The sequence below is a fragment of the Pan paniscus genome, chromosome 20, assembly GCF_029289425.2.
Source record: "Pan paniscus chromosome 20, NHGRI_mPanPan1-v2.0_pri, whole genome shotgun sequence".
Classification (NCBI taxonomy): Eukaryota; Metazoa; Chordata; class Mammalia; order Primates; family Hominidae; genus Pan; species Pan paniscus.
This window is the reverse complement of record NC_073269.2, coordinates 11,792,118-11,816,573: the sequence shown is the minus strand read 5'-3', so window position 1 is coordinate 11,816,573 and position 24,456 is coordinate 11,792,118. Positions and strand designations below refer to the sequence as shown.

At 46.2% G+C, this 24,456-nt stretch overlaps 1 protein-coding gene across 2 annotated transcripts in view; it reads left to right on the top strand.

Moving 5' to 3' along the window:
• Positions 1–24,456, top strand: part of INSR (insulin receptor) — a 184,803-nt gene that overhangs the window by 141,165 nt on the left and 19,182 nt on the right. For both annotated transcript variants that reach the window (XM_034945359.3, XM_034945358.3), the window contains exons 10-13: positions 2,610–2,811; positions 12,416–12,690; positions 13,687–13,826; positions 23,226–23,385. In XM_034945359.3, the coding sequence (XP_034801250.1) occupies positions 2,610–2,811; positions 12,416–12,690; positions 13,687–13,826; positions 23,226–23,385 (777 nt within the window). The remainder of the gene's footprint in view (positions 1–2,609; positions 2,812–12,415; positions 12,691–13,686; positions 13,827–23,225; positions 23,386–24,456) is intronic.

Below are 24,456 nucleotides of genomic sequence, written 5' to 3'. Positions count from 1 at the left end.
TCGAGACCATCCTGGCTAACACAATGAAACCCCATCTCTACTAAAAATACAAAAAATTAGCCGGGCGTGGCCGTGGCCGCCTGTAGTCCCAGCTACTCAGGAGGCTGAGGCAGGAGAATGGCGTGAACCCAAGCGGTGGAGCTTGCAGTGAGCCAAGATCGTGCCACTGCACTCCAACCTGGGCAACAGAATGAGACTCCATCTCAAAAAAAAAAAAAAAAAAAGTAATTGTGTTTTTTTGCCATTACTTTTAATAGCAAAAGCTGCAATTACTTATGCACTAACCTAATAAAACATGTTGACATGCACTTCTCAGATGACACTCTAGATACAGATATTTTATTTATTTATTTATTATTTTTTTGAAACGGAGTCTCGCTCTGTCACCCAGGCTGGAGTGCAGTGGCGCCATCTCAGCTCACTGCAACCTCCATCTCCCAGGTTCAAGCGATTCTCCTGCTTGGCCTGCTGAGTAGCTGGGATTACAGGCATGCGCCACTACACCTGGCTAATTTTTGTATTTTTAGTAAAGATGGGGTTTCACCATGTTGGCCAGGCTGGTCTCGAACTCCTGACCTCAGGTGGTCTGCCTACCTCAGCCTCCCAAAGTGCTGGGATTACAGGTGTGAGCTGCCTGGCCTATTTTTATTGGTTATTTTACTTTATTTTTAGTAGAGACAGGGTTTCACCACATTGCCCAGGCTGGTCTTGAACTCCTGGGCTCACGTGATCCTCACACCTCGGCCTCCGAAAGTGCCAGGATTAAGGGTGTGAGCCACTGTGCTCGGCTATATTTTTAATCTTTTGAGACAGGGTTCTACTCTGTCACCCAGGCTGAAGTGTAGGGGCGCAATCATAGCTCACTGCAGCCTCGAACTCCTGGGCTCAAGCGATCCTCTCACCTGAGCCTCCCAAGTAGCTGGGACCACAGGCGTGAACCATAGTGTCTGGCTTTTTTCCAAAGCGGAACTCAAATCTAGGCTCTGTCTCAGCTCAGCCTCTCTGAGAAGGCCCCCTTCACTGTGTATGTGTGTGGTGTGTGTGTGGTGCGTGTATGGTGTGTGTGTGGTGTGTGGCGTGGGTGTGTGGTGGTGTGTGTGTGATTTGTGTGGTGTGTGAGTGGTGTGTGTGGTGTGTGGTGTGTGGTGTGGGTGTGGTGTGTGTGTCATTTGTGTGGTGTGTGGTATGGTGTGTGAGGTGTGCATGTGGTGTGTGGTGTGTGGTGCGTGTATGGTGTGTGTGGGGTGTGAGGTGTGTGTGGTTGTGTGTGGTGTGTGTGGTGTGTGTGTGGTGCATGTATGGTGTGTGTGGTGTGTGGCGTGGGTGTGTGTGGTGTGTGTGATTTGTGTGGTGTGTGGTGTGTGTGAGGTGTGTATGTGGTGTGTGTGTGGTGTGTGTATGGTGTGTGTGTGGTTTGTGTGTGGTGTGTATGGTGTGTGTGTGGTGTGTATGGTGTGTATGTGGTGTGTGTCGTGTGTGTGTGGTGCATGTATGGTGTGTGTGGTGTGTGGCGTGGGTGTGTGTGGTGTGTGTGATTTGTGTGGTGTGTGGTGTGTGTGAGGTGTGTATGTGGTGTGTGTGTGGTGCGTGTATGGTGTGTGTGTGGTTTGTGTGTGGTGTGTATGGTGTGTGTGTGGTGTGTATGGTGTGTATGTGGTGTGTGTGGGGTGTGTGTGGTTGTGTGTGTGGTGTGTGTGTGGTATGTATGGTGTGTGTGGTTGTGTGTGTGGTGTGTGTATGTGTGGTCTGTTTGGTGTGTGTATGGTGTGTGTGTGGTGTGTGTGTGGTGTGTGTGGTTGTGTGTTTGTGGTGTGTGGTGTGTGTATGTGTGGTCTGTTGTGTGGCGTGTGTGGTGTGTGTGCGGTGTGTGTGTGGTGCGTGTATGGTGTGTGTGTGGTGTGTGGCGTGGGTGTGTGTAGTATGTGTGTGATTTGTGTGGTGTGTGTGGTGTGTGGTATGGTGTGTGAGGTGTGCATATGGTGTGTGGTGTGTGTGTGGTGCATGTATGGTGTGTTTGTGGTGTGTGTGGTGTGTGTGTGGTGTGTGTGTGGTGTGTGGTGCGTGTGTGGTGTGTGTGTGGTGTGTGGTGTGTGTGGTGCATGTATGGTGTGTTTGTGGTGTGTGTGGTGCGTGTGTGGTGTGTGTGTGGTGTGTGGTGCGTGTGTGGTGTGTGTGTGGTGTGTGGTGTGTGTGGTGCGTGTATGGTGTGTGTGGTGTGTGGCGTGGGTGTGTGTGGTGTGTATGTGGTGTGTGGTGTGTGGTGTGGTGTGTGAGGTGTGCATGTAGTGTGTGTGTGTGGTGCGTGTATGGTGTGTGTGGGGTGTGTGGGGTGCGTGTGTGGTGTGTGTGGTTGTATGTGTGTGGTGTGTGTATGGTGTGTGTGGTGTGTGTGTGGTTGTGTATGTGTGGTGTGTGTGTGGTATGTGTGGTGTGTGTGTGGTTGTGTGTGGTGTGTGTATGTGTGGTGTGTGTGGTGTGTGTGTGGTTGTGTGTTTGTGGTGTGTGTATGTGTGGTGTGTTGTGTGGTGTGTGTGTGTGTGGGGTGTGTGTGTGTGTATGTGTGTTCAGCCGCAGAGACTTGAGCCCCCCTTTTCTGTTTCTTTCTCCAGGGCTGAAGCTGCCCTCGAGGACCTGGTCTCCACCATTCGAGTCTGAAGATTCTCAGAAGCACAACCAGAGTGAGTATGAGGATTCGGCCGGCGAATGCTGCTCCTGTCCAAAGACAGACTCTCAGATCCTGAAGGAGCTGGAGGAGTCCTCGTTTAGGAAGACGTTTGAGGATTACCTGCACAACGTGGTTTTCGTCCCCAGGTCAGGACTTGGCGCTGGGCTCTCTTAGTGGGTGCCAATTGGCTTGGTGTTGGTGGAAGGTCATTACTTAGGGACCGAGAGGTAGTGGGACCCAGAGACGGCAGAAGGGTGGGTGGAGTCTGAATGGAGCCCTTTCCTGGGTGGAGGAAGAGATCTTGCAATTTCGAAATTTCGAGGGGAATTTTATCAGGAAGAGCAAATAATCGCACAAAAGGGGAAAAATGGACAAAACTCAGCATTTGCCTTTCTTACCTCTCCTGAGCTGGTCTCCATGTGAGTTCCAAAACAAACTCCGTTAGACAATTAACATTTTTTTTTCTCTCTCTCTCTCTCTTTTTTTTTTTTTTTTTGACAGAGTCTCACTCTATCGTCCAGGCTGGAGTGCGGTGGTGCAATTTCAGCTCACCCTTTCCGGGTTCAAGTGATTCTTGTGCCTCAGCCTCCCAAGTAGCTGGGACTACAGGTGCGCAGCACCACGCCCAGCTAATTTTTATATTTTTAGTAGAGACGGGGTTTTGCCATGTTGGCCAGGCTGGTCTCGAACCCCTGACCTCAGGTGATCTGCCTGCCTCGGCCTCCCAAAGTGCTGGGATTATAGGTGTGAGCCACCGTGCCTGGCCATGATGATTGAGGCTTTAGCTGGGTGCAGTGGTATAAGCCTGTGGTCCCAGCTACTTGGGAAGCCGAGGTGGTAGGGTTGCTTGAGGCCAGCCTGGGCAACATAATGAGACTCCATCGCTACAAAAAAAAAAAAAAAAAAAAAAAACCAGTTTAAAAATTAGTCAGGCATGGTAATGCATGCCTGAACTCCTAGCCCATGGGGAGGCTGAGAAAGAAGGATCACAAGAGCCCAGGAGATGGAGGCTACGATGAGCGATGACGGCGCCACTGCACTCCAGCCTGGGTGACAGAGCGAGACCCTGTCTCTAAAAAAAATTAAAAGTATCTGTTCAGATGTTTACCAATGCTATTCATCCGAGCAGACTTTTCTCCCAGAACCACCAGTGTGTAAGAATCCTCTTTTTTTTTTTTTCTTTTCTTTTTCTTCTTTTTTTGTTGCATGTTTCCCCTATGACCCTGAGTCCAAAAGAATGTTCAGTGGGACAGCCAAGGCTTCAAAGTGGTTACTGTTTCACCTGTTAAAAACAAAATGTTGGCTGGGCACAGTGGCTCACTCGTGTAATCCCAGCACTTTGGGAGGCCGAAGTGGGAGAATCAGTTGAGGCCAAAGGTGGAGACCAGCCTGAGCAACAGAGTGAGACCCTATCTCTACTAAAAAAGGAAAAAAAAAAAAAAAAAAATAGCCAGACATGTTGGTGCATGCCTTGTAGTCCCAGCTACTCCGGAGGCTGAGGCGGGAGAATTGCTGGAGCACAGGAGTTGGAGGCTGCTGTGAGCTATGACGGCACCACTGCACTCCAGCCTGGGCAACAGAGCAAGACCCTGTCTCAAAAAGGAAGGAAGGAAGGGAAAAAAAGAAAGAAAGAGAGAAAGGAATGGAGGGAGGGAGGGAGGGAAAGAGGAAGGAAGGAAGAGAGAAAGAAAGAAAGAAAAAGAAAAGAAAGAGAGAAAGGAAAGAGAGAAAAAAGAAAGAAAGGACAGAGAAAGGAAGGGGGGAAGGGAGGGAGAGAGGAGGGAAGGAAGGAAGGAAAAAAGGAAAAGAAAAGAGAGAGAAAGAAAATGAAAAGAAGGAAGGAAAGAGAAAGCAAATGAAGGAGGGAAAGAGGGAAAAAGAGAGAAAGAAAGTAAAAGAAAGAGGAAAGAAGGAAGGAGAGAGAGGGAGAGAGAAAAAAGAAAGAAAAGAAAAGGAGAAAGAGGAAAGAAACCAGAAAGAGAGAGAGAAAGAAGAAAGAAGGGAAAGAAAAGTTCTGCCAGACTTGGAGAAGTGGCTGAGTCAGTTGTGATGTCCACATGTAGTCACATTTGACATCCCAGGGCCACCTCAGCAGGCCGTCTCTGGGGAGAATTTTCTCTGATTTCTTCCCCTTCCCTTGCTGGACCCCTGCACCTGCTGGGGAAGATGTAGCTCACTCCATCTAGCAAGTGATGGGAGCGAGTGGTCCAGGGTCAAAGCCAGGGTGCCCTTACTCGGACACATGTGGCCTCCAAGTGTCAGAGCCCAGTGGTCTGTCTAATGAAGTTCCCTCTGTCCTCAAAGGCGTTGGTTTTGTTTCCACAGAAAAACCTCTTCAGGCACTGGTGCCGAGGACCCTAGGTATGACTCACCTGTGCGACCCCTGGTGCCTGCTCCGCGCAGGGCCGGCGGCGTGCCAGGCAGATGCCTCGGAGAACCCAGGGGTTTCTGTGGCTTTTTGCATGCGGCGGGCAGCTGTGCTGGAGAGCAGATGCTTCACCAATTCAGAAATCCAATGCCTTCACTCTGAAATGAAATCTGGGCATGAATGTGGGGAGAAACCTTCACTAACACACTCTTGCTAAAACATAGAATCATGGGAGTGCTTCCTGGGTACCCCCTCCCTGCCTTCTGTTTGCAGCCACTGTTTGCTCACTAAACATCTCTGCACCTCCCGCGTGCATTTGCAGAGGTGGGTGGGGGTCCCCGGAGTCTGAGCTCCCCGCGGCTGGGTGCCCCGACCCAGCAGCTCCTACGCCATGAGTGGAGGTTGATCTGGAAACAGAATATTTTCATGAAAGGGCGACAGGGTATGAACAAAAGAACACCGTGTCGCTCACTGAATTCCACGGAGGAGAGTCAGGGATCTCTTTCTTTCTTCCTTCTTTCTTTTTTTCCTTCTTTCTTTCCTTCTTTGTTTTCTTTCTTCCCTCCCTCCCTCCCTCCGTCCGTCCCTCCCTCCCTTCCTGCTTTCCTTCTTTTTTTTTTTGATGGAATTTCACTCTTGTTGCCCAGGCTAGAGTGCAGTGGTGAGATCTCGGATCTCCACAACCTCCACCTCCCGGGTTCAAGCAATTCTCCTGCCTCAGCCTCCTGAGTAGCTGGGATTACAGGCATGCGCCACCACGCCCAGCTAATTTTTGTACTTTTAGTAGAGACAGGGTTTCTCCATGTTGGTCAGGCTGGTCTCGATCTGCCGACCTCAGGTGATCCGCCCGCCTCGGCCTCCCAAAGTGCTGGGATTACAGGCGTGAGCCACCGCCCCCGGCCAGGGACGTTTCTTTTCAACTTAAGTCTTAAGAGAATGAAGCAGTATGGTCCTGGGAGAGAGAAAAAGCTTGGAGAACTTGGGAGAAAGGCAAGAAGATGTTTACCTGTCGTGGGCTTTTGGGAGGAACAGGAGGTGAGACTAAAGAGGCAAGTTGGGACCACTTGGAGAGATTTTCTTCCTTTAGCAGAGTGTTTATTTATTTATTTTTTCCCAGGCACCTGTGTGGCCTGATCTGCCCTCTAGTGGCCATTTGCAATACTAACTGTAGCCAAGAAGGGTCTAAAAATGTACGGGCTTGGTCCAAAGCGGATCTCAATCTCAGTCCTGCTATTAATAATATTCGGGTGGCTCACGCCTGTAATCCCAGCACTTTGGGAGGCCGAGGCGGGCGGATCATGAGATCAGAAGATCGAGACCATCCTGGCTAACACGGTGAAACCCCATCTCTACTAAAAATACAAAAAATTAGCTGGGCGTGGTGACACAGCTACCCCAGGCGGGGCAATCACTTGAGGCCAGGAGTTCGAGACCAGCCTGACCAAGATGGTGAAACTCCGTTACGACAAGAAATATAAAAATTAGCCGGGCGTGGTGACACACGCCTGTAGTCCCAGCTACTCGGGAGGCTGAGGCAGGAGAATGGCGTGAACCTGGGAGGCGGAGCTTGCAGTGAGCCAAGATCGTGCCACTGCACTCCAGCCTGGGCCACAGAGCGAGACTCCGTCTCAAAAAAAAATAATAATAAAAATAAAATAATATTTGGGGCCACAGCTGGACTTGGTAGCTCACGCCTGTAATCTCAACACTTTGAGAGGCCCAGGCGGGGCAATCACTTGAGGCCAGGAGTTTGAGACCAGCCTGACCAAGATGGTGAAACCCCGTTACTACAAGAAATATAAAAATTAGCCGGGCATGGTGACACACGCCTGTAGTCCCAGCTACTTGGGAGGCTGAGGCAGGAGAATCGCTTGATCCCTGGAGGCGGAGGTTGCGGTGAGCCGAGATCTCGCCACTGCATTCCAGCCTGGGTGACAGAGCGAGACTCTGTCTCAAAAAAAAAAAAAAAAAAAAAAGAATAAATACATAATAGTAATAATAATAATAAATAATATTTGGGGTCAGATTATTCTAGGGCACTGTCCAACAACACTGAGCAGCATCCCTGGCTTCCACTCAACTGATACCAGTAGTGTGTCTTCCCCCTAAAGTAGTAATAACCAAAAATATCTTCAGACATTGCTAAATATCCCCCTGGGGGATGGGGTCAGAAGGACCCTTGGTTGAGACGACCAGGTTAGTGTGGGATTGCTGGATAATAAAATGCTGCCTAGGCCAGGTGCTGTGGCTCATGCCTGATGCCTGTAATCCCAGCACTTTGGGAGGCCCAGGCAGGCAGATCACCTGAGGTCAAGAGTTTGAAACCAGCCTGGCCAACATGGCAAAACCCCGTCTCTACTAAAAATACAAAAATTAGCCGGGCATGATGATGCACGCCTGTAATCCCAGCTACTTGGGAGGCTGAGGCAGGAGAATCGCTTGAACCCAGAAATTGGAAGTTACAGTGAGCCAAGATCACACCACTGCACTCCAGCCTGGGCAACAGAGCAAGACTCTGTCTCAAAAAAAAAAAAAAATCAGTTGATGCTTTGTCTTTTGCCACTTCATGGTCTTTTTGGTTATAATCTTTTTGGTATATAAACTCATTTGGCCTATTTGATGAGCCCATTTTACATCTCTGGTTGTTGAGATACCAATTTCTCAGTAGTTATTCATGAAGCACCAGCATCTTGGTTATTTTCACGAGACCCATTTGTGCCCGTATAGAAATTATCTGAATCTTGCTAATACGGATATATCTTTGGCTTGATAAGTGGTGGAGCTGTTTTCTTTTCCATTCTACAATGTTGTTGGTCTTTTAATACAAAAAGACCATAAAGAGAATCTTAAGAAATGCCCCCAAAGTTGGATTTGTTTTCTAACCACACATTTTCTGATGACGTTGCAATAGAAACTAAAAGTTAATTTCAAAAGATTAAACAGAAAACTTCACTTCTTGGTGGTTAAAAGTTAAACACTTACAGGCTGGGCGCAGTGACTCACACCTGTAATCGCAGCACTTTGGGAGGCCCAGGCAGGCGGATCACCTGAGGTCAGGAGTTTGAGACCAGCCTGGCCAATATGGTGAAACCCCTTCTCTACTAAAAATACAAAAATTAGCCGGACGTGGTAACATGCACCTGTAGTCCCAGCTACTCAGGCGACTGAGGCAGAAGAATCACTTGAACCTGGGAGGTGGAGGTTGCAGTGAGCCGAGATCATGCCACTGCCCTCCAGCCTGGGCAGCAGAGCGAGACTCTGTCTAAAAAAAAAAAAAAAGTTAAAAAGTTAAACACTTACATATCTATTGGGCCAAAGCAGAAATGGAAACTTCCATTGAAGTCCTTTCGGAAAATATTGAAGATGTGAATATCACATACCTTAACTTGTAGAATATTGTCAAAGCTTGGCTTTGATGTTACTTAGCAGACTTAAATGGATTGATAAATTAAGAAATAAACTTTAAACTATAAAACTATAAATGTGTTAGGAAGGCAAAAGCAATAACAGCTAAGCCTATGGTAAACATAATCAAAGGGAAAACACAAACCAGAAGGAAAGAAGATGACATAAAACTAGCGTCTGAAGAAAATTTTAATGTGTTAAGTTCTTTGGACAACGGTGCACTTGCTAAATTTGAAAGTTTCAGTAAGGTGGGAAAATTTAACTTGTCTAAATGGATTCAAAAAGAAGCAGAAAAATTAAGTGGTTATGAACCTTGGAAAAAGATATGTGTCAAATAATTTCCTCAGAAAAGTCCCTTGGCCCAGAGAGTTTTATAGACACGTTCTTTCAAATTGTGAGAGAGCAACTATTTCCTATAATAGAAAAACTATTTTAGGGCATAGAAATCTATAAAAATTATCCCAGTTCATTTTATGAAATGAACATAACACCCTTAAAGAACTTGACAAAGAGGCTGAGCATGGTGGCTCATGCCTGTAATCCCAGTACTTTGGGAGGCTGAGGTGGGGGGCGGATCACAAGGTCAAGAGATTGAGAACATTCTGGTCAACATGGTGAAACACTGTCTCTACTAACAATACAAAAATTAGCCAGACATGGTGGCACACGCCTGTAATCCCAGCTACTTGGGAGGCTGAGCCAGGAGAATCGCTTGAACCTGGGAGGCAGAGGTTGCAGTGAACCGAGGTTGCGCCATTGCACACTCCAGCCTGGCAACAGAGCGAGACTCTGTCTCAAAAAAAAAAAAAAAAAAAAAGAACTTGACAAAGATACTGCACTGAACAAAAGCCACAGGCCAAGCTAATATGTGATGTTAGATTCAAATGTCCCAAATAAAACACTGCACTGGCAATATTGTTTATCTCCAAAATGCAAGGATGGTTTAAGATCAGAAGATTTGATAACATCATCTAGTTCATCAAGAGGTGCAATAAGGAAGATCATATCTGTTTCAATAACCTTAACTTAAAATTCCTAACTTAGAGAAACGGGAGGAAAAAAAAGAGGCTTCATAAAACTCATAATAGAATATTTCTTCTACAAGATAAATATTGCCTAGGTTAAACCAACAGCCAAGCTAACGTCATTCTTAAAATTATTCTTAGCAGAGTTAGGAACAAAACAAGGAAGCCCCATCTCATCATTACTAATTAACATTTCTCTGGGCATCCAGCCAATGTAATAAGACAAGAAACAGAAATCAGAGTTGTAAAGAATGGAACGTGGGAAATAAAGTCATTGCTATTTGCAGAGCGTCTAGCTCAAGGGTAGGCAAACTATGGCCCATGGGCTAGCTGCCTGTTTTTGTAAATGAACTCTTATTGGAATGCAACCCCACCCACTTGTTTACACATGATCTAGGGCTGCTTTAAGCTACAATGACAGAGTAGTTGTGACAGAGGTCATTTGGCTTGCAAAACCCAAAATATTTATTATCTAGCCCTTTACGGGAAAATTTTGTTGACCCCTCTTCTAGTGTGTCATTGAAAACCCAAGAAAGCCAATTATGAAACTTTTTAAATGAGTTAGAGTTTGGGAAAGTAGGTACATAGAAATAACCAAAAAGACTGTAGATACACAAGCAATAATTAGAATATAAAATAAGGGAAAACATCCCTTTCAAAATTGCCGTAAAACCTTAGCACAACTCATAATAACCCCATCTAGAATGACTTGTAAAGGAACACGTTTTAAAAAATATTACTGATATATTAAATTGTACAAATAAACATGAAAGCCTGTTTCAAATCATTTAAAGAAAGCTTACTGGCAAATGGAAAAGAGTAAGTTGTATAGCACGATACATAAAAGGTTAATATCCTTAATGAATAAACAACACAGGAGTAAGGAAAACACAAGAAATTCATGGAAAGACAGACAAAAGACAAGGAGGGGACAATTCTTTGGAGAATCACAGAGAACCAATAAAGGAAAAATGAAGTCACACTCAGTAATATAAAGATCCGCAAATAACGTAGTCGAATGATAGCATATTTTTAATCTCTTGGGTTAAAGATCTAGACAAACAAACACAGAAAGAAAAAAAAAAACCATTAAGGCTTAGGGTTGCTGAGATTGTCCTGGAATGCAGTCTCATGACCTGCTGGTGGAACCACAAGTCAATATAGAGTTTCTGGACAACCATTTAGCTGTAGGTATTAAGAAGCTTAAAGAGTTTCTTATCTCCCTGAACCTAGTAATATTTTCCTCTAGGAATCTACTTTGGGGAAGTAATAAGACAATCAGACAATGATCAAAGGAATATTTATAACAGCAAAAAAAAAAAAAAAAAAAAGGAGCCATGCGCGGTGGCTCATGCCTGTAATCCTGGCACTTTGGGAGGCTGAGGTGGGCGGATCACCTGAGGTCAGGAGTTTGAGACCAGCCTGGCCAACATGGCGAAACTCCGTCTCTACTAAAAATACAAAAATTAGCTGGGCATGGTGGCGGACTCCTGTAATCCCAGCTACTCAGGAGGCTGAGGCAGGAGAATCGCATGAACTCAGGAGGCGGAGGTTGCAGTGAGCCAAGATCGCGCCGTCACACTCCAGCCTGGGCAACAAGAGTGAAACTCTGTCTCAAAATAAATAAATAAATGAGGATGGTTAAGTGAGTGACGACTCATGTAGCAAATGGAATATTTTACAGTCATTCATCGTTTTCCAAGTTTTCTGCAGGGAACACATGCTACTTTTGTAGGTGATGGAGGAAAACCCTAATATTAAAAAGGAAAAGTCCCAAAATTCTCTCCTAGTTAAAATGTTATGTTGAAAGGAAAATATTTAGTAAATGCTTCCAATATAATAAGTAGACAAAGTTTACTTATAAAACAGGCTTGATCCTCATCATGTTCACACATAATATTTACAGGGAAAAAATTGTCCAAAGGAAGCAGTGGGCTGTGGATTTATGAGTGATTTATATTTTCTTTTCTTTTCTTTTTTTTTTTTTGAGACAGAGTCTCACTCTGTCGCCCAGGCTGGAATGCAGTGGCACGATCTCAGCTCACTGCAACCTCCGCCTCCTGGGTTCAAGCAATTCTCTTGCCTCAGCCTCCTGAATAGCTGGGATTAAAGCTGTGCACCATCAGGCTCAACTAATTTTTGTATTTTTAGTAGAGATGGGGTTTCCCCATGTTGGCCAGACTGGTCTTGAACTCCTAACCTCAGGTTATCTGCCCGCCTTGGTCTCCCAAAGTACTGGGATTACAGGCATGAGCCACCTCACCCAGCCTACATTTTCTTCTTTATCCTTTTTTCTTTGTATTTTAAAATTTGTTAGCTATCAACCTTTGTTGTTTAATATATCTTCTTAAGGGATGGGGAGAAGTGTGCCGATTGCATAGATGTTTCTTGGAGTTAATCTTCCTGACCTGAGTGATGTGATTCCTTTTCTAAGAATTGCAGCTTAATCACTCAAATTATACAGGTGCCCTAAGCAGTCATAAGAAGGAGAAGATGTATTTTTTCCTATTTAAACTGATGATGTCGATCAGTAGCTTGGGCCAATGAGCAAATGCCATTTGGCAGGGCTTCCTGAAAAGCTAGACTCTTACGTGCTTTTGGTGTCTTATTTTTGTCACTGACCCTGGCTGGCCTATTTATCTGCAAAATGAAAAACCTGAAATCGAGCATGTCGAGGGGAATATCGGTGTGTGTCTACTATTGACGTTCTTAGAAGCACTCATTCCTCACGAGGTGGGCCTGCTCTAATCCTTCAGATGCTCACAAGGGTATATTGAAAGCTGCTCTGAGTAGTCATTCCTGGCAGTCTGTATTGTAATCCATGTTCCCCATTGCTGCACCCTCCTGCGCTCTGATCTTTCTTCTTAATCAAGCCTTTTATTCTCCAGTGTCACTTTTTAAAAAAAAAATGATGGTGATGGTGTCATCATACATGTCCTACTGTCGTTCCAGGCCATCTCGGAAACGCAGGTCCCTTGGCGATGTTGGGAATGTGACGGTGGCCGTGCCCACGGTGGCAGCTTTCCCCAACACTTCCTCGACCAGCGTGCCCACGAGTCCGGAGGAGCACAGGCCTTTTGAGAAGGTGGTGAACAAGGAGTCGCTGGTCATCTCCGGCTTGCGACACTTCACGGGCTATCGCATCGAGCTGCAGGCTTGCAACCAGGACACCCCTGAGGAACGGTGCAGTGTGGCAGCCTACGTCAGTGCCAGGACCATGCCTGAAGGTGGGGCTGCTGCTCCGGGGTCCGAGTGTCATGGGTGGGACATCAAGGCTGACCAAGGACAGATTCTCCACCCTCTAAGCAGTGCATATCTGTATTTTACCTTATTGGCCTTCATTTTTTTTTGAGACGGAGCCTTGCTCTGTCGCCCAGGCTGGAGTACAGTGGTGCGACCTCAGCTCACTGCAGCCTCTGCCACCTATGTCAAGTGATTCCCTGCTTCAGCCTCCCGAGTAGCTGGGACTACAGGTGTCTGCCACCATGCGCAGCTAATTTTTGTATTTTTAGTAGAGATGGGGTTTCACCATATTGCCCAGGCTGGTCTTGAACTCCTGGGCTCAAGTGATCCACCCACATCGGCCTCTCAAAGTGCTGGGATTACAGGCATGAGCCACCGAACCTGGCCTTTTTTTTTTTTTTTTTTTGAGATGAAGTTTTGCTCTGTCGCCCAGGCTGGAGTACAATGGCGCAATCTTGGCTCACTGCAATCTCCGCCTCCCTGGTTCAAGCAATTCTCCTGCCTCAGCCTCCGGAGTAGCTGGGACTATATGCGTGTGCCACCACACCTGTATTTTCAGTAGAGACGGCTCCACCATGTTGCCCAGGCTGGTCTCCAATGCCTGAGATCAAGTGGTCCACCAACCTTGAGCTCCCAAAGTGCTGGGATTACAGGCATGAGCCACCATGCCAGGCCATATTTTAAAATTATGAGTCATAGGCAATCATTATGTAAACTTTAGAAAATACACCACTGCACTCCCGCCTGGGTGACAGAGCAAGACTCTGTCTCAAAAAAAAAAAAAAAGTTATATGCAGAAAGTAACCCATTTAATCTTCCTAACAATCTTGTGGGATGAGTTTTAGATGTCCGGTCTCTGACGAGGAAAATGGGATGTGGGAAAATGACGTCACCAGCCCAAGGTTGCACCATGGACAGGTGGCAGAAGTGGGATCTGATCCAAGAGTTACATCCCTGCCTCTCACTTCCTCTCCTTACAGCCAAGGCTGATGACATTGTCGGCCCTGTGACGCATGAAATCTTTGAGAACAACGTTGTCCACTTGATGTGGCAGGAGCCGAAGGAGCCCAATGGTCTGATCGTGCTGTATGAAGTGAGTTATCGGCGATATGGTGATGAGGTAAGGCCCTTAACTCTTGGGCATGCCCCTGCACACTTCAGCATGCCCCTTCAGAGTTGCACTTGGTACCTCCTTCCTCTGCTGAAATTTTGATTCCAGTGCTTCTCTCATCAGGTACTGTGCTATTAGTACTTAAAGCCTTGATACCTGACTTCGCAGGAAGATGGGTCAGAAATGCCAATCTACCAGCTTGTTACTTTTCTTAGTTTCTCACATTGCTTTCCAGCTGTGTCCTCTAAGTTGAATGATGTCTGCCTCCCACCACAACAGGAGACTCATTTCACTTTAGAAGGAATTATTTGAGTCTTAAAACCTTATAAATTGCTGGGTACGGTGGCTCACACCTGTAATCCAAGCACTTTGGGAGGCCAAGGCAGGCAGATCACTTGAGGCCAGGAGTTTGAGACCAGCCTGGCCAACATGGTGAAACCCCATCTCTACAAAAATACAAAAATTAGCCAGGCGTGGTGGTGGGTGCCTGTAATCCCAGCTACTCAGGAGGCCAAGATGGGAAGCTGAGGCAGGAGAATCACTTGAACCCAGGAGGTGGAGGTTGCAATGAGCAGAGATTGCACCATTGCACTCCAGCCTGGGTGACAGAGTGAGACTCTGTCTCAAAAACAGCAACAACAAAAACCTTATAAGTTACTTTCATTAGATGCTTCCATTCAGCCAGACACCATGCAAGGTGCTGGGTGAGTGCAGAGATGCACAAGACACAGAATCCAAGACAAATAACCCAAAAGAACCCAAACAGTTGCTAAGCTCTTCCCAGGGCTCACTGTATGTCCCAAACACGTTCAGCACGTTACACAGAGTATCTCATTGATCACATTTTATTACCTCTAGGAAATTTTGAGAAGCCCCATTATTTTTATGGACAGCTAGGCAAAAAAACAAACAAACAAACAAAAATGGCCGTTAATTCTAATTTTATTTTTATTTTTTCCTAGAATATAGATCCTGAGTACTGTTAAGTGTTTGTAAAATGCATTGCTTGTAAGATGCATTCCAATTTCAGAAATGCCAAAATGCAAAAATAATATACCTCTTGGGACTGAGGAAGTACAATACGTCTTCACATTATCCCAGTGAGCTGGGTACTGAGGCTTCCAGAGTTTAAGTTGCTGCACAAAACCTGGAAGAATAGAATCATGATCCAAATGCATGACTGATATTCCAATCCAGAAACTGCCAAATTTTTTTTACCATAAAGGTCTGGATAGTAAACATGTTTGACTCCATGGCCAGATGATTTCTGTTACAACTACTCAATTCCACCATTCTACTGAGAAAGCTGCCATGGGTGATATGTAAATGAATGGATGTGGTTGTGTGCCAATAAAACTTTATTTACAAAAACAAGTGGTGGACCAGGTTTAGTTGGTGGGCCAGAGTTTGCCGACAACTAACAGAGATTACAGCAAAATGTCTGATTTCCTGGAACTTTGAGAGGGAGTCCGCCTATAACCAGGTGGACCTCCCTCTACCCCTCCTGGGACCACATCTACTCTTGGCAACCAAAGATTTTGGCTTTGACATTAATTTAGAATTGAGATCTAATTCTAAATTATTGTGGCTTGTGGGCCAAATCTGGCTTGCAGAGCATTGTAAAGAATGTGCAACAGGGCTGAGGTCAGGAGTTCAAGACCAGCCTGGCCAACATGGCGAAACTCCGTCTCTGCTAAAAATACAGAAATTAGCTGGACGTAATGGTGGGCGCCTGTAATCCCAGCTGCTCCTCGGGAGGCTGAGGCAGGGAGAATTGCTTGAACCCGGGAGGCAAAGGTTGCAGTGAGCCAAGATCGTGCCACTGCACTCCAGCCTGGGCGACAGAACAAGACTCTGTCTCAAAAAAAAAAAAAAAAAAGAATACGCAACAGAGACTATATGTGGCCCTTCACAGCTTCACAGAAAAAGTAAACTTTCAAAAATAGAAAGTGTCCTTACTGAACTTGTCATTCTGGGCCTATTTTGGGGCCCTGTTTGCTAAATGAATGGCTTGATTTGCCTTTTTTAACATTCATTTTTAAAATAAAATTGCTAAATGAATGGCTTGATTTGCCTTTTTTAACATTCATTTTTAAAATAAAATTGCTAAATGAATGGCTTGATTTGCCTTTTTTAATATTCATTTTTAAAATAAAATTCCTTATCATACAGAGCTCAGCTAGTTTTTAACTGGCAGAAACGTGCATATGCCTCTAATCCATATTCATGAGTTACTTTCCTCTGCCTTTTGATGTCTCTGTCCACAATAGCCTTTGGAATTATGATTTGTAGTTGCTAGATAGTATTTAATCTCATGATTGGGGTATCATTTATTTTTGGGGATTTGGATTGCCTCTGGTTTTAACCATGTTAGATAATACTAATTTTATCTGGAAACCATTTTAGCTTTTTGGATTGACAGCTTTAGTTATTGTTTCAGTCAGTTCTTGCTGCGTAACAAACTGCCCCCAAAGGTACTGGTTTAAAACAAAGGACATTTATTCTTTCTGTCAATTCTGCAGGTTCACTGGGTGATTCCTTTGTCCTGGGCCAGTTTGGCTGGGGCTGGATGGCCTCATTCACATGGCTGGGGCCTCAGCTGGGGGCACTTGGAGCTTTGTCCTCATGTGTTCTCTCACTGCCCAGTGAGCTAGCCCAGGCAAGGAAGGACATGCCCCATATACAAACACTTCTTAGGACTCTGTTTGCATCACATTTGCTAGTGTCCCTTTGGCAAAGTGAGCCCATGGCTAAGCCCAGAATGAGGAAGTACAATACATCCTCTGAGTATCTCAGTGAGCTGGATACTGAGGCTTCCAGACTCTCATAGACACAGAAAGTCATGATTCCCTGGGGGTCATAATTGCAAAGTTTATTAATATATTATCCTATATTAATACTGTAGGTCCTAAGGAAATAATTCAAATTTGGGGCAGGGAACAAAGCTCTATGCACAAGATTTTCAACAGTAGCAAAATATGCAAACCACTAAGATGTCCATCCATTGGAGAATGGTCACATGGAAGACGGGTGCATCCATAGAATTGGTGGATGAAGAGCCATTGAAAATGATGTTTGGGGGCCAAGCATGGTGGCTCATGCCTATAATTCCAGTGACTCAGGAAGCTGAGGTGGGAGGATTGCTTGAGGCCAGGAGTTTGAGCCTGGGCAACACAGCCAGACCCCATCTCTGCAAAAAAAATTTCAAAATTAGCTAGGTGTGGTGGTCTGTGCCTATAGTCCCATCTACTTGGGAGGCTGAGGAGAGAATTGCTTGAGCTCAGGAGCTCCAGGTTATAGTGGGCTGTGACTCACTCACTACACTGCAGACTGGGTGACAGAGCAAGAAGACTCTGTCTCCAAAAAAATAAGATAAAATGTTTGGGATGACCTTTGTTCAGTGTAATGTAGAAGTTAAAATTACATGCTCTGGAGTTTAGTTCATTTGTGTTGTTATCCCCCAGCAGTTAAGAATCCCCCTGTATCTGCTGGGCGCAGTGGCTCACGCCTGTAATCCCAGCACTTTGGCAGGCTGAGGCAGGTGGATCATGAGGTCAGGAGATCGAGACCATCCTGGCTAACACGGTGAAACCCCATCTCTACTAAAAATACAAAAAAATTAGCCGGGCATGGTGGCGGGCGCCTGTAGTCCCAACTACTTGGGAGGCTGAGGCAGGAGAATGGCGTGAACCCGGGAGGTGGAGCTTGCAGTGAGCCGAGATCACGCCACTGCACTCCAGCCTGGGCGACAGAGTGAGACTCCATCTCAAAAAAAAAAAAAAAAAGAAGAAGAAAAAGGAATCCCCCTGTATCCAGACTAGCTTATGATAGAGGAAAAGCTTATTAGCTCCCAGAGTTGAACAACTGAAGAGCTTCTCACATGGCTGGATCCAGGATTCCTTTGGGTCGGTTGCATCTTTTTTTTTTTTTTTTGAGATGGAGTCTCACTCACTCTGTCATCCTGTCATCCAGGCTGGAGTGCAGTGGTGCAGTCTCAGCTCACTGCAACCTCTGCCTCCCGGGTTTAAGCGATTCTCCTGCCTCAGCCTCCTGAGTAGCTGGGATTACAGGCACCCACGACCACACCCAGCTAATATTTGTATTTTTAATGGAGACGAGGTTTCACCATGTTGGCCTGGCTGGTCTCGAGCTCTTAACCTCAGGTAATCCACCCACCTTGGCATCCCAAAGTGCTGGGATTACAGGCGTGAGCCACCATGCCTAGCCTGGGTCAGTTGCATCTTAACGGCTCCTGGCAGTGAGCCCAGTAGCCCCTGGTTGTCCACCTGTGGTTGTAGTGGTTCCAAACCTCATTTCTTTGCAGTGCCAAACCCAGAGGAAGACAGAGTGCATCCCAGCATTCCCAGCTTGACTGAGGTCATGTGACATCCAATGCCCAATCATGTGACCAGAGGAATGCTGTATGCTGATTGGCTTGGGCATGAGGGATTTTTTTTTTTTTTTTAATTTAGAAACAGCTTTATTGAGCTGTAACTTACACACCATAATATTCACTCCCACCACATGCTAGAGAGAATTTTGTAAATGTAGTAAAATTACACTCCAACAGTATAAATTGTGTACCTAAAAATAAAGTTTTAGGCCGGGAGCAGTGGCTCACGCCTGTAATCCTAGTAACTTCAGAGGCCATGGTGGGTGGATCACCTGAGGTCAGGGTTCAAGACCAGCCTGGCCAGCATGGTGAAACTTCGTATCTACTAAAAATACAAAAATTAGCCGGGCGTGGTGGTGCACGCCTGTAATCCCAACTACTCGGGAGGCTAAGACAAGAGAATCACTTGAATCTGGGAGGCAGAGGTTGCAGTGATTCCGAGATCACACCACTGCACTCCAGCCTGGGTGACAGAGTGAGACACCATCTCAATATATATGTATATGTAAATAAATAAATAAAGTTTTACGTCACTTTTTTTCTTGATCAAAGCAATGCTAGGCAATTAAGGACATTGTTGGCAATAACAGAAATGTGTCTATGAAGAGGTTCTTAAGAAGGTGACTGTAACCTCACATTCTCCTTTCATTTTCTCCCCCATCTCTGCTTCTCTCTAGGGTGAAAAGAGTTGGTCTGGGTGGGATTGGGGTTGTGCTGTGTGGGGCAGAGGCTGTTGGGGATTCGTGATGGGAATTCCTAATAGTGACCCTTGGGTCCCAGGAACAGGAGACACAGGCCAGTCAAAGGCATGGGAAGAAGCTAGGAGAAGTTAGGATTCGAGTTAAATCCAGTGCCGACAGGGTGACCAGTTGTCTAGGTTTAGCCAGGACTGAGGGCTCCCTGGGATGTGAGATTTTCAATGTCCACACTCAGAAAGTTCTGGGCAAATGGGGACAAGTTGGACACAGAAGCAGAAAAAAAATCAAGGAGGGTCTGCAGTGGAAACAGGCATTGTTCACTCTGCAGAATCTGTATTCTTGCTGTCAACAATGCCCTGAACTTCCCCTGGAATCTGCTCCTCACCCTTGAGTGGCTCTCACCTCCCACCCTCAACCCCACCCTGGTACCAGGGCAAAACACAAAACTCAGCCCCAAATTAGCCATGACAAAAATGCAAATCAAGACCACGATGCAATACCACTTCATGCCCACGAGCGTGGCAAAAAACAAACAGACGGACAATAACACGTGTCGGTGAGGATGAGGAGAAATCGGAACCCTCATACATTGCTGGTGGGAACATAAAATGGCACAGCTGCTTTAGGAAAGAGTCTGGCATTTCTTTCATTCTTTCTTTCTTTTTTTTTTTTTTTGAGACGGAGTCTATCTCTGTAGCCCAGGCTACGGTGCATTGGTACGATCTTGGCTCACTGCAACCTCCACTTCCTGGGTTCAAGTGATTCTCCTCCCTCAGCCTCTTGAGTATCTGGGACTACAGTAACCCACGACCTCGCCCGGCTAATTTTTGTCTTTTAGTAGAGACGAGGTTTCACCATGTTGGTCAGGCTGGTCTCGAACTCCTGACCTCGTGATCTGCCTGCCTCGGCCTTCCAAAGTGCTGGGATTATAGGCGTGAGCCACTGTGCCCGGCTGGTGGAAGGTATTTTTTTTTCTTTTGCTAGTTTCATAAACAAAGCCACCTCTAGCTATTTAATTGCATTCTTTTTCAGTATCTCCCCTTAAAAAAATTTTTTTTTCAGAGACAGAGTCATGGTGTGTCACCCAGGCCTGCCACCCGCCACCATGCCCAGATAATTTTTTTTTTTTTTCAAACAGAATCTCGCTTTGTTGCCCAGGCTGGAGTCTCGCTTTGTGGCACACGCCTATAATCCCAGTTACTCAGGAGGCTGAGGCAGGAGAATCGCTTGAACTGGGGAGGCGGAGGTCGCAGTGAGCCGAGATCATGCCACTGCACTCCAGCCTGGGTGACAAGAGCGAAACTCCGTCTCCAAAAAAAAAAAAAAAAAAGAAGAAGATGCATTTCCCCTTTGTCCCGGATAGCAGCTACCTTGGGTTTCTATATTTGCTTATTTGTCCCTCTCTACTCGGTGACTCATTCCACTTGGAAGAAACTTTGGACTGGAGTTCCCTGCCCCCACCCCTGCCACCAGACTGATTTGTTTTCTTGCTGTTATTGTCACATGATAAGCATGGGGTTGGTGGCTTTTTTTTTTTTTTTTTTAAACATTTCTTTCTCTTCTCCACTCTCCACCCGCCTCTTAAATGTTCCAGCCCGGTTCTCTGCATGCACTATTAGCTTGGAACTGTTTCGAAAACTTTTCAGAGTTTTGGCTCGATGCTTGCAGGTTTCATGGTCTTATTCCCAAGAGCCTCCTGTCTCTTCTCATAAGTTCTGGAATTATCTCTAGTTACGTGCTTATCACAGGGTATGTTTCCCACTTTGCAAATCTCCATTTGGGTGGATCCCAAATGTTTTATTTATTTATTTATTTATTATTTTATTTTATTTTATGTGTTTATTTTTGAGGCAAAGTATACCACATTTTCTTTATCTTTTTGAGACAGTCTCGCTCTGTTGCCCAGGCTGGAGTGCAGTGTCACAATCTCAACTCACTACAAACTGTGCCTCCCGGGTTCAAGTGATTCTCCTGCCTCAGCCTCTCGAGTAGCTGGGATTACAGGCGCACACCACCACAACTGGCTAATTTTTGTATTTTTAGTGGAGACGGGGTTTCACCATGTTGGCAAGGATGGTATCAATCTCTTGACCTCGTGATCTGCCCGCCTTGGCCCCCGAAAGTGCTGGAATTACAGGCATGAGCCACCGTGCCCGGGCTTCAACTGTTTTTATAATGATTAAAAAAAAAAAAAAATCGAAAGGCAGCACCATGGCAAAGAAAGAGCTTTTTTATTTGTCCTTAGACATTAAGCCCATTTATCCATTTGGTTCTGATGTGACAGAGGCTGGGAGTTGCAGGGAAAGGCAGGAAATCTGGCATAGGCCCTGCAGATCCTTCATTTCCACTCTTTTCTAATTTTGCTGGAGACATGGCAAAAATATTCTGCAGTGGTCTTAAGGAGAAGTTCTAGAGCCAGACAGTTCTCTTTTTTTAGTTTCTTTCTTTTTATTTATTTATTTTTTTTGAGATGGAGTCTTGCTCTGTCGCCCAGGCTGGACTGCAGTGGCGCGATCTCGGCTCACTACAAGCTCCGCCTCCTGGGTTCACGCCATTCTCCTGCCTCAGCCTCCCAAGTAGCTGTAGAGCCAGACAGTTCTGAGTTCAAGAGCTGGCCCTGCCACTTTGCAGCTATGAGATCTCGGACAAACCATATAATCTCTTAAACCAGGGGTCAGTCAGTAAACTATATCCCATAGGCTAAATGTGGCCTGCTGCCTGATTTCTAGTGATTTGTGAGCTAGGAGTCACTTTTGCATTTTATTTATTTATGTATTTATTTTTGAGATGGAGCCTTGCTCTGTCACCCAGGCTGGAGTGCAGTGGCACAATCTTGGCTCACTGCAACCTCCGCCTCCTGGGTTCAAGTAATTCTCCTGTCTCAGGCTCCGAGTAGCTGGGATTACAGGCGTGTGCCGCCATGCCCAGCTAATTTTTGTATTTTGGGTAGAGGCGGGGGTTTCACCATCTTGACCAGGCTGGTCTCGAACTCCTGACCTCAGGTGATCCGCCCACCTCGGCCTGAGCCACCACGCCCTGCCCACTTTTGCATTTTAAAATGGTCAGGGAAAAAACAATCAAAGGAAAAATAAGGAGAGACGTGAACCAAAGGGTGCAAAGTTTCAGATGGGAGGAATACGTTCTAGGAATCCACTGCTCTGTAGATGAATGGTGACTATAGCTAATAACACATATTGCAAAATGGCTAGAAGAATAGATTTTAAATGTTCTCACAACAAAAAAATAAGTACATGAAGTGATGAGGATTTCATTAGCTTGTTTTAATCATTCCACAACGTATACTGTATCATAACTTTACACTGTACCCCATACATGTATACAACTATTATTTTTATTTTTGTGTATTTATTTTAGAGACAGGGTCTAGCTCTGTCACCCAGGCTGGAGTGCGGTGGAGCCTTCATAGCTCACTGCACCCTTGACCTCCTGGGCTCAAGTGATTCTCCCACCTTGGCCTCCTGAGTAGCTGGGACTACAGGTGCGAACCATCGTGCCCGGCTAATTGTTCTATTTTCTGTGGAAATGGGGTCTCGCTATGTTGTCCAGGTTGGTCTCTAACTCCTGGGCTCCAGCAATCCTCCCTTCACGGCCTCACATAGGGCTGGGATTACAGGCACGAGTCACTGTGCCTGACCTATAATACTGTTGTCAATTAAAAATAAAACATGATTTTTAGAAAGATAATATTATGGAAATTAATATTAATAGAAAATAGATAATAGGGCTGGGAGCTGTGGCTCACGCCTATAATCTCAGCACTTTGGGAGGCCGAGGTGGGCGGATCACTTGAGATCAGGAGTTTGAGACCAGCCTGGCCAACATGGTAAAACCCTGTCTTTACTGAAAATACAAAATTAGGCAGGCGCGGTGGTGAGCGCCTATAATCCCAGCTACTCGGGAGGCTGAGGCAGGAGAATCGCTTGAACCCGGGAGGCAGAGGTTGCAGTGAGCCGAGATTAAGCCATTGCGCTCCAGCCTGGGCAACAAGAGTGAAACTCCATCTGGAAAAAAAAAAAAAAAGGAAAAGAAAAGAAACCATCAGGGTTTAATGCTCAGCTTCTGGCTTAGGAAGTCTGGCTCTTACCGATAATGATAACCTCTGCATATATCTTTATCCATAGCACTACGGTTATAAAATTCTGCAATTCTCAAAGTCGCTTATGCGTCTTAGTCTGTGCTTTGCTGCCTTGGCGTCATTTCTGAGCAGGATCCTGGCTGTGAGCTCCCTGCGAGGGGTGGACACTCCCAGATGTGCAAAGCTCAGCCACCCTCCTTCTCCTCCTCTCTTCCTTCCAGGAGCTGCATCTCTGCGTCTCCCGCAAGCACTTCGCTCTGGAGCGGGGCTGCAGGCTGCGTGGGCTGTCACCGGGGAACTACAGCGTGCGAGTCCGGGCCACCTCCCTTGCGGGCAACGGCTCTTGGACGGAACCCACCTATTTCTACGTGACAGACTATTGTAAGTCTCCATGGCAGCCTCAGCTGGCTGGGGCTGTGCTTAGCACTGAGCATGGTGGGACATTGCAGGGGATGACTTGGAGAGGCCACAGGTGCTGGCCCTGGCCTTGACTCTCAGGCCTATCAGCTGCTGCGGTGCTTGCCCTCTTTGATCCTGCACTTTTTTTTTTTTTTTGAGATGGAGGCTTGCTTTGGAGTGCAGTGGCACAATCTCAGCTCACTGTAGCCTCCGCCTCCTGGGTTCAAGTGATTCTCCCACCTCAGCCTCACAGTAGCTGGGACTACAGGAGCACGCCACCATGCCCGGCTAATTTTTGTATTTTTAGTAGAGATGGCATTTCACCATGTTGGCCAGGCTGGTCTCGAACTCCTGACCTCAAGTGATCCACCCACCTCAGCCTCCCGAAGTGCTGGGATTACAGGCATGAGCCACCATGCCTGGCCTGATCCTGCACTTAAAAAAAAAAAAATGTTTCAGAGGTACTTGTGCAGTTCATTATATAAGTAAATTGTGGCTGGGCATGGTGGCTCACACCTGTAATCCCAGCACTTTGGGAGGCCGAGGCGGGCAGATCACAAGGTCAGGAGATCGAGACCATCCTGGCCAACATGGTGAAACCCCATCTCTACTAAAAATACAAAAATAAATTAGCCAGGCATGGTGGCGGGCGCCTGTAGTCCCAGCTACTCAGGAGGCTGAGGCAGGAGCCTCAGGAACCCGGGAAGCGGAGCTTGCGGTGAACCGAGATCGTGCCACTGCACTCCAGCCTGGGCAACACAGTGAGACTCTGTCTCAAAAAATAAAATAAAATAAGTAAATGTGTGTTGTTGGGGGTTTGCTGTACAGATAATTTTGTCACCCATGTAATCAGCATAGTACCTGATAGGTCGTTTTTTGATCCTTTCCCTCTTCTCACCCACCACTCTCAAGTAGGCACCTGTGTTAGTCTGTACTCACACTGCAATAAAGAAATACCTGGCTGGGCACAGTGGCTCACACCTGTAATCCCAGCACTTTGGGAGGCTGAGGTGGGCAGATCACTTGAGGTCAGGAGTTCGAGACCAGCCTGAC